Source organism: Microcaecilia unicolor, chromosome 9 (genome assembly GCF_901765095.1).
Source record: "Microcaecilia unicolor chromosome 9, aMicUni1.1, whole genome shotgun sequence".
Lineage (NCBI taxonomy): Eukaryota > Metazoa > Chordata > Amphibia > Gymnophiona > Siphonopidae > Microcaecilia > Microcaecilia unicolor.
Window position 1 is genome coordinate 206,647,949 of NC_044039.1, and position 10,655 is coordinate 206,658,603.

Below are 10,655 nucleotides of genomic sequence, written 5' to 3' on the forward strand. Positions count from 1 at the left end.
CGTGTCTGTCTATCTGTTATCAGAGTGTTGCATTGCTATATATAGGAAGCCATGAAGATGGGGAGACGTGTACTTGAGAAAGTTTGGTGTTATTTGTATTTGACTCAGAAATGGATGAGGGAGGAAAAGTCTGACTCATTTCTTTAAATTTCAGTATGAATTTGCCCTGAGGCAACTCTACGTCCTGGTCAATCTCTGTGAAAGAGGATACGCTGTAGACAGGTAATAATTGATCTGTCGTGCACTGTTACTGCAGATGTTGGGTTACTTGCATTCACACTGAATGGAGTGACAGTCTTGCGACAGACTGGATGGCCATGACTTTTCCCTTAGTCTGGGGTTGCATGGGCTCTCTGTTCTAATGTGCCATTATCCTAAATGTTGAGGAAAACCTTGAAGAGTGGGTCATGCATGTGCAGGGAACGCATTTCCTTGGATTTATCCCTATCTCTCTGCACCCCATCAACCTTTTGAGTGATGCTCGTCACATGAGTGGGATAGTGGATGAGAGTTTCATGTTGTGGCTTAGAGGGATTTTAGTGCTTAGGTCCCAGGACTTTATTTTTTAAGCTTTATTTTTGTATCTCATGCGTTGAGGCAAAAGGGGGAAGTATGCAGGAGCAGTGTAACTTCTCACTGCTTCAACGTTTCTGAATTTTTGTCATTAACCTCTTTTCTGAAGGAAGCAAAAGCTTATGACATCACCCTGCATGTGTTTGGTGTATCCACACCAGATTTTCAGGATTTCAAGGGGGGGATGTGAGGACCCCAATAGGAGCTGGGTTGCTCTGGATTCATCAGTACAGAATATTCTGTTCACGCTGTGAATCACACTGCAGCCATAGAGGGACATGGGTGAAGCCACTGCATATATATATATATATATATATATATATATATATATATATTTGTTTCATTTGTACCCCGTGCTTTCCCACTCATGGCAGGCTTAATGCAGCTTACAGGTCCTTATTTGTACCTGGGGCAATGGAGGGTTAAGTGACTTGCCCAGAGTCACAAGGAGCTGCCTGTGCCTGAAGTGGGAATCGAACTCAGTTCCTCAGGACCAAAGTCCACCACCCTGACCACTAGGTCCCTCCTCCACTGTTGCTACTATTTGAGATTCTACATGGAATGTTGCTATTCCACTAGCATCATTCCATGTAGAAGTCGGCCCTTGCAGATCACCAATGTGGCCGCGCAGGCTTCTGCTTCTGTGAGTCTGACGTCCTGCACGACTCAGAGAAACAGAAGCCTGCGCAGCCTTCTACATGGAATGTTGCTAGTGTTCCATGTAGAATCTCCAATAGTATCTATTTTATTTTTGTTTCATTTGTACCCCGTGCTTTCCCACTCATGGCAGGCTTAATGCAGCTTACAGGTCCTTATTTGTACCTGGGGCAATGGAGGGTTAAGTGACTTGCCCAGAGTCACAAGGAGCTGCTTGTGCCTGAGGTGGGAATTGAACTCAGTTCCCCAGGACCAGAGTCCACCACCCTAACCACTAGGCCACTCCTCCACTCCTATGGCTATTTATGTTTTGATATATCCTGGGAGTCCAATGTTCAGGGCCAGTATCTGGACATCATCGCTGACTAGGTCCCTGGACAGAGCTGAGAAGGACCCAGCACTTATCCTGGGAAAAAATTACATTTAGTTGCCTGTGTCATTTTCAGTGTGTTTTGTTCAAATTTTCATTTCGGGGAGGAGGGTAAGTGTGTGTTAATAGTGCGCAGTTAATGACGCTGATTTGGTGGGTTTCCCTCCTGTCGTTTCAGGTTAAAAACCACGTGCAGTGAAAGGGGAAATGGTTGACGTTTTCCCATGTTTCAAACAACTGCCCGTCCCAGCTATGCTCCCATGATTCTAATTTCTTTCCTTGTCTTCCTTTGCTGCAGGATCCAAAGGGCGATGGACAGTGTGTGCCTGGCCTGGAACTGAACCATTATCGTCGCCTCCCCTAGCAGAGATGTGACTGCCTTCTACTAGACCAGAGGGGTGGCAAACAGTACGTCTCGAGGGCACCCCGACTTTGAAAGCATTTTTTTTTTGTTTTTAAATTTCAACTAATTTTTAATGGACTAAAGCAGGATACTGCGCCACTGTTTTAAACTATTTTACCATTCGCATTTCAGGGCTGCTTCACCGAGCACCTCTGATATTGAACACGTGTGTAGGTCTGTGTGTTGATTTTTTTTTTACAGCAGCCAGAGTGGGTGGACTTATCCAGCCTGCATTCAGCGTCTTTCACAAGAATCTGAACATTCAGCTGAAACACTTTTAAATGTTTTGCTCTGATCAGCCTTAAGGAACTAAAAATGATTTCTGTGTTTGGTTCGGCTGCCTGTAGCCGTAGGTGATTAAACTGTAAATTTCAAAAGGCCCTTCCCACGTCCTTTCTGCACTGATGTAGAACGCTGTCAATTTCACAGCTGCGATGAGGATTCCGCACTAGGAGGGGAAGAGCGGGCAGAAACCGGGGGTTGAAAGGAAAAGCTTCCAGTACTGTAACCTCTGTATAAGATTCTGAGGAAACTGGACACCAATTAAAAAAAAAAAATTGCTGCTAATGAATAAATCGAGAAAGCAGAGTTGTGTTTCTTTATGGAATTACTAACAGGGAGGAGGGTTTTTTTTCCCCCTCCCAGATACAATTATATAAGAGAGCATGAGCTGCATTTTTGGTTTCAGTTCAGTACAAAGTGAGGCTTATCAGACTGTTTGTGTGTGTGTGTGTGTGTGTGTGTGTGTGTGTGTGTGTGCACTGTGGATTCAGTCTTTGGATATGTTACCTCACAACATTCCAGCGGCTGCATTTGGTATTGGAGCAAGGTTGATGGAGACAGTAGAATTTGTCAGTTCTCAAGCTTTTGTAGTGCTTTCAGGGAGAGCAGGAGGGAGAGCACAGTTGGCAGCTTACCCTAGGAAACTCACTGAAACTTGAACCGAGGCCAAATCAAATATTGTGCTGCCTTTTTGCTTCAAAGGACAAGGACTGCAGCCTACATAAGCGTTGCCGTACTCAGTATCCTGTTTCCAGCAGTGGCCAATCTTATACCTGGCAAGATCTCTGAACAGTAAACACCCTGGTGTGTACCTGTGCGTTAAGTACTCTTGTGCATGAAATTAGCCTCTGATCAGCTCAGGACAGGTACTCTGGGAAAGGCTGGACATGTCTCCTGCACAGACCCTTTCCTTTTTTTTTTTTTTTTTTTTAATTATTTATTTATCATTGTTTTTCAAGCATTACATCTTGAGAATAAAAAAAAAAAGATGATTTTAAGTCAAAAAGAGCAGACAGGAAAATATAATAATATATTATTAAACAAAATATTGATCTATTTGCTCATCTCTAGTCCACTATCAGGAGGCATTATACAATACTAGAGGAAATTAGAAATCTAAGATAACGTAATGGCTTCTAAACTTAAAGTGAAAAAGGCGGCTGAGAAGGGCAGCCAGGAATAATACTTTCATGGAGTTGAAGTTGTTAATGCCCTTGGAATTGGTCTGGGTGACTCTGCCAGCTTAGCTTCCAAGAAAAAATCCGCCCCTTTCTTTCCGAGCACTCTACCAAAATCCTCATCCACACCCTTATCACCTCTCGTTTAGACTACTGCAATCTGCTTCTTGCTGGCCTCCCACTTAGTCACCTCTCCCCTCTCCAATCGGCTCAAAACTCTGCTGCCCATCTCATCTTCCGCCAGGGTCGCTTTACTCATACTACCCCTCTCCTCAAGACCCTTCACTGGCTCCCTATCCGTTTTCGCATCCTGTTCAAACTTCTTCTACTAACCTATAAATGTATTCACTCTGCTGCTCCCCAGTATCTCTCCACACTCGTCCTTCCCTACACCCCTTCCCGTGCACTCCGCTCCATGGATAAATCCTTCTTATCTGTTCCCTTCTCCACTACTGCCAACTCCAGACTTCGCGCCTTCTGTCTCGCTGCACCCTACGCCTGGAATAAACTTCCTGAGCCCCTACGTCTTGCCCCATCCTTGGCCACCTTTAAATCTAGACTGAAAGCCCACCTCTTTAACATTGCTTTTGACTCGTAACCACTTGTATCCACTCGCCTCCACCTACCCTCCTGTACACATTAATTGATTTGATTTGCTTACTTTATTTTTTGTCTATTAGATTGTAAGCTCTTTGAGCAGCGCTGCGTACGCCTTGTAGCGCTATAGAAATGCTAAATAGTAGTAGTAGTAAAGAGTTTAATTGTTTTGAATTAAAAAAAAAACATATTTAATAGAATTAAATTTTAGAACACACTTACAAGGAAAGTTCAACCAGAACAAAGCACCTATTTGGAGAGCTTTGGGGCGAAGTTTGAGAAATTCTTGTCTTCTTTTGTGTAGTTTTTGAAACATCTGGGTAAATTCGTATTTTACAATCTAGGAAAAGTTGCTCTCTGTGAAGAAAATACTGTTTAAGTACCCATTAGAGAGTTGCACGGGGACAGAAATCTTACCCATCCCCGCCCGTCCCCACTGGAATTTAACCCATCCCAACCTGTCCCCGCAAAAATTTAACCCATCCCCACCCATCACTGTAAGAATTTAATGGTACATAAAAGAAAATTCCAGTCAGCTCCCTCAGTCTCTCTCTCGATTTGAGCCACAGCACTGTAGGCAAGGAAGGATTGGAAGCTAAAACTTGGAACACTCTGATGTGTACATGTAAGATTTGTCTCTGATTTACTGGCATTGTGTGCTGCCAGCGTGCTCACATGCAAGCGTGAGTAGGTCAGGTGACATCCAATGCTCATGCCTTTGTCAGAGCTGAGGTCTGCTCATCAGCCCGGTAGCAAAGAGGATTAATTGTAACATAGTAAGTGACAGCAAATAAAGACCAGTCTGCCCAATAATCACACTCAGCAAATAAAGACCAGTCTGCCCAATAGTCACTCATTATCAATTCATGATTAAATCAACGAGTGTGATATTATATACTTGATTATGGTCTTTCGTGTTTCTGGAACATAGACCATAGAAGTCTATCTGGCCCGTTCCAACTGCTGGAGTTGTCGTTGAAGCCCACTCCAGTCTATGCATCTTCTCATTTGTGGGACACAGATCGTAAAAATCTGTCCAGAATTGTCCCTGTGTTCCAGCCACTGAAGTTGCTGTCTAAGCCCTTTCCAGCCCATCCTAAACCAGACTTCCATATATTAGACACAGACCATACAAGTCTGCCCAGTATAGGCCGAAGTTAATCACAGCCAGTCACCATCTAAGCATTACATCACACATCCACACGCACATGCAGCCATTTAAGGTTAGGTTTCCATTTTCTAATTAGAGATCCTCTGTGTTCATCCCACACGTTTTTGAATTCCATCATCATTTGTGTCTCTACCACCTCCTTAATGGAAGACTTTCCACATTTGTGCTGTTAAAGCAAGGAGGAAGAGGAGGAGGAGACATCACTCAAAGAACTTGGTACTCGGTAGATGAGAGGCTGGTGCAGGTGTAGCTTACACTTCCACGGGAACCCCCATAGGGACTGCTTCCATCCCCGCGGGAACCCCACAGAACTGCTTCTGTCCCTGTGGGAATCCCGCGGGTTCCACGGGATTCCCGCGAACCCCGTTCCCGTGCAGCTCTCTAGTACCCAGTCTCTATCAGGCTGTAGGATAAAAGTCACTTTGAGCGTTGCTGTTGTCAAACCCTTTTTATCATCTTGGAGTATCTGGGTTAAATTCATATCTAAGGTTTCTGCAGGTTGTTCTATTCTCTCCTCAGTTTGTTGATCCATCTTACGAAAAGGTTGAATATAATCTATTTTTGAAACTGGAGGATATGATTCTTCAGGAATTTTCAATACTTCACTTAGATATTTTTTAAACATTATCAAGGGTGAAATTGAAATTCGTTTAGGAAAATGTGTTAATCTTAAAAGTATTGGACCTTTGATAGTTTTCCAGGCTTTTAATTTTATTGTGCAGGTAAAGATTTTCTTTTATAAGGTTGGCTTGAATCTGTTGACTATCTTGTATCCTATTAGAGTTTACTTCAATTTCTTTACCCTTTGGTATCATTTTTTATCCAAAGCATTCACTTTTTCCTTCTCAGAGTCAAATTGCTGATTAAGGCGTTTGAACTTATGAAGAAGTCTCTAAGCCCAACAATGCTTCCCATATATTGTCCAAAGTTATTTGAGGTTTACTGGGTAAATAAGACTTACTTAATATATCCGAACTTAACGTGGAAGTTATCGCTGGCTGTGCCACGAAGGGTCCACGATCTTCCCCAGGGATTTCCTGTCCTCCTAAGTCTCCTGCCCGTTCCTCCGCGTTCCTGTGACTTCTTAACAGCTGCAAATTCCTGGACCCTTGTCTTCCCTCTGCAGCCCCAGTTACTAGAAATGGAAGTGTTTAATAACTGGAGCAGGTCTCCTGTTAAGTCTGCTGTTTTAATGCCTCCACAAACTCGTTTTGCAACTCACCCAGGTCTAATTTGTGGTTACCTCTTTGGTGGCCGGTGAGGGTCTTTTTGGTGTTCTGCTTATTAAGATCAGTGTGGTCAGCTTATACCTAATGAATACACCTGAGATACATTTGCATGTAAGAGAGTCAATATGCAAATAGATTTATCCTATGCATATCAGGTGTGTCCTGCAAATCCTGTGTGTTTGCGGCCACCGTCAGCGAATAGCATTCTAATGTGTCATTGCTCTGCAGTCCTGCTTGTTCTGGTTTCCAGACTGAAGCTCTCGGCCTGCTTTAATAGCTCCGTCTGCTGCCTTTTCTGAGGTAGCAGGGCTGGTGCTGTCCTGGAATAGCAGGTTTGCAGTACTGATTTCTTTTTTTTGTTTTTTTCACAAGTTTATTCCAGTTTCGAGAAAACCAAATAAAAAATGATAATAAACCTATCACAGCTCTATTATGTTTCTGTTGCCATATAATAATATCACTTGACATATCAGTAAATCCCACAGAATCTTCCTCCCCCTCCCCCCCCCCCCCCCCCCCCCCCCCCCATTACCTTTCATACCATCATTAAACCATGGGAATTCGTATCGATGTATCTAGCTGGAAGTTGAGGATTGTGTTCCTGTATTAACTATCAATTTGTTTTTGGATCTCCACCCAGTATATCGATCCCATATTTTATAAGTACATAAGTATTGCCGTACTGGGAAAGACCAAAGGTCCATCGAGCCCAGTATCCTGTTTTCAACAGTGACCAATCCAGGTCACAAATACCCGACAAGATCCCCAAAATGTATAAAAACATTTTATACTGCTTATACCAGAAATAGTGGATTTTCCCCAAGTTCATTTAATAAGTCTATGGACTTTTCCTTTAGGAAGCCGTCCAAACCTTTTTTTAAACTCCGCTAAGCTAACCGCCTTTACCACATTCTATGGCAATGATTCCAGAGTTTAATTACACGTTGAGTGAAGAAACATTTTCTCTGATTCGTTTTAAATTTACTAAATTGTAGCTTCATCGCATGCCCCCTAGTCCTAATATTGTTTGAAAGCGTGAACAGACGCTTCACATCTACCTGTTCAACTCCAAACATTATTTTATAGACCTCTATCATATCTCCCCTCAGCCGCCTTTTCTCCAAGCTGAAGAGCCGTAGCCACTTTATCCTTTCCTCATAGGGAAGTAGTCCCATCCCCTTTATCATTTTCGTCTCCCTTCTCTGCACCTTTTCTAATTCCACTATATCTTTTTTGAGATACGGCAACCAGAATTGAACACAATATTCGAGGGTGGTCGCAATATGGAGCGATACAAAGGCATTATAACATCCTCATTTTTGTTTTCCATTCCTTTCCTAATAATACCCAACATTCTATTCGCTTTCCTAGCCACAGCAGCACACTGAGCAGAAGGTTTCAACGTATCATCAACGATGACACCTAGATCCCTTTCTTGGTCCGTGACTCCTAACGTGGAACCTTGCATGACGTAGCTATAATTCGGGTTCCTCTTTCCCACATGCATCACTTTGCACTCGCTTACATTAAACGTCATCTGCCATTTAAACGCCCAGTCTCGTAAGGTCCTCTTGTAATTTTTCACAATCCTCCTGTGATTTAATAACTTTGTGTCATCAGCAAATTTAATTACCTCACTAGTTACTCCCATCTCTAGGTCATTTATAAATATGTTAAAAAGCAGCGGTATCATTTTATGATAGTGAGAAAATCCTACCATATTTTACAGCAGTCAATCTAGACATTAAACATTTAGGACTAGATTCTATGTATCGTGCCTAAAAATAATTGGCATGGAAATGAAATATGCCTAGGCGTATTCTATAAAGTATGCCTAGATTTAGGCATAATCTATTGAATAAGCCTAAATTTCCATACGGTTTATAGACTACACCGTGTGCCCATCCTCTTGACTAAATTTAGTCATGGTCAGCTATGCCAAATAAAACGCCAAACCTATCCAGTCCGGGCACACTGCCATTAGGTAAGTTTTGTTTTGTTTTTGTAGCCCTAAGCACTTCATCTAAGACTATTATGGCCAACAATAGCTCATTCTCTGAGGGGGAGCTAATAGGTAGCTCAACAGTGGAGAGAAAATGAGACCCCGACATCTCAGTGGGTAGCAATTCAGGTGTGCACAATTAGTATTAAAACGTCACAAACTCCAGCTGAATAGCCAAGTCATCTACCTGAGGCTGATCGTCATAACAATATTTACTTGACTGTTGCCTATGTAATTTATGGGCTAGTAATCGGCTAGTTCGATTATTAAATTCAAAATGCTCTTGTTTGACAAGAGTTTAATTTCTCGGTAATATCATTAAACTCAGGCTCATGTAGTTGTAACCAAGCTCTGTACAAAGCTTCTCTTTGAGGCTGATTCCTTTTGCCCTTTTTACTGGAAGCCTCTAGGGTTGCTAACTAAGCTCTTATCTCTTGTTCTTTCACCTTAGACTTATTCACGTAGGATTGCAAGGAGATAATAAGACCTCTCGTTGCTGTTTTCAACGTTTCCCACAGTATTAATGGAGTTACTTTTGACTTATCATTATGAGACGATCTAACAATTTTTTCTCTAATGGAGATACATTAGCTGGATCAGATAATGATGGCTCATTCAGGAGTCCTTTTACTAAGGTGCGCTGAAAAATGGCCTGCGGTAGTGTAGACGTGTGTTTTGGGAGTGGGCAGAATTATTTTTCAGCGCACCTACAAAAAATGCCTTTTTTTAACATTTTTGCCAAAAATGGACGTGCGGCACAATGAAAATTGCCGTGCGTCCATTTTGGGTCTGAGACCTTACTTCCAGCCATTGACCTAGCGGTAAAGTCTCATGCGGTAACCGGGCAGTAATGACCTACCTATGCCAAATGCCACTTGGCGTGCGTAGCTGACGTCCGCCAGAAAGTAAAAAATATTTTTGGTGCACTCATAGTGGATACGTGCCAAAAATGAATTTATGACAAGGGCCACGCGGTAGCCATGCGGTAACTTTGGCACGCGCTGGGTATGCTTAGACGCTTACACGGCTTAGTAAAAGGGCCCCTCAGTTGCCAATATCTTCTCCCTCTCATGCCTCCCGATAGGGTCAAAGAAATCGGTGCATGATCAGACCATGTTCTAGTACAGATAGTAATTTCTCAGGTATTCTTTTCTATCTCCCTTCCAGCCACAAATCTATTCTAGAATAAGAGTCACGGTTAGTATAGTAAAATGTATAATCTCCCATTGGTCTGTTAAGCCCTAGTCTGTCTAAATTTTTCAAAGCCTTTCTATCTGCTGTAGCGCAAGTCACAGAGGTCACTGAGTTGTCAATATCAAGATTTAAAGTGAGATTGGAATTGAAATCCCTCTCTGTGAGCAGAGCCCCCTCCACACGTCTAGTCAGCAACTCAGACGCTGATTCGTGAAAAGATTTTTGGTCGATTAGGTGCATATACATTTAGAAAAGTAAATAAGGATTGCCTCATTTGAACTAGTAGCAGCAAATACTGGAACCATGCCCGTTTCCTCAACAATGAAACGGGCCCTAGGAAGGCTGTCATGTAAGCTTTTTCTCTCTCTCTCTCTCTCCCTTGCCCTCCCCTCCATGTCCAGCGATTCTTCCCTCCGTGTCCAGCGATTCTCCTCTTCCCTGCCCTCCCATCCGTGTCCAGCGATTCTCCTCTTCTCTGCCCTCCCATCCGTGTCCCGTGATTCTCTCCTCTACTGTCCTCCCATCCATGTCCATCAATTCTCCTCTGCCCTGCCCTCCCCTTCCCTTCCTCTCCCCTCGATGTCCTGCGATTCTCTCCTCTCCTCGATTTGTACCTGAACGTTCTGTGGATGGCTGGCGCTGGCTTCCGTTCCGTTCGTAACATCCCTCCTGACGTCGGCTCTCCTCCAGCGTTCCCTTCTTTCTCACTGTTCCGCCCTCTGAAGTCATTACGTCTTGACACGAAGGCGGGACAGTGAGGGGGAATGGAACTCTGGAGGCTGGCTGACGTCAGGAGATGTTACGAACCCAGGCAGCCAGACATGGAACGTTGGAGGTGCAAATATATAGGATTATTCGTTCATGTCTTGGGAGTAAATGGGTTTCCTGGATAAAGATAACATCTGTTTGCACCCATTGTGCTTCTGTGAACAGCAGCTGGCGTTTAAAGGCTGTATTTAAAACCTCGACATTCAAGGACCAAGATAGATAAGATAGCAG

General features: G+C 43.2%; 1 protein-coding gene across 2 annotated transcripts in view; it reads left to right on the forward strand.

Moving 5' to 3' along the window:
- LGMN (legumain) overlaps window positions 1–2,591 on the forward strand; it is an 89,292-nt gene extending 86,701 nt beyond the window's left edge. For both annotated transcript variants that reach the window (XM_030214433.1, XM_030214432.1), the window contains exons 13-14: window positions 155–222; window positions 1,899–2,591. In XM_030214433.1, the coding sequence (XP_030070293.1) occupies window positions 155–222; window positions 1,899–1,941 (111 nt within the window). In that variant the 3' untranslated portion in view covers window positions 1,942–2,591. The remainder of the gene's footprint in view (window positions 1–154; window positions 223–1,898) is intronic.
- Window positions 2,592–10,655: the final 8,064 nt, after the last annotated feature.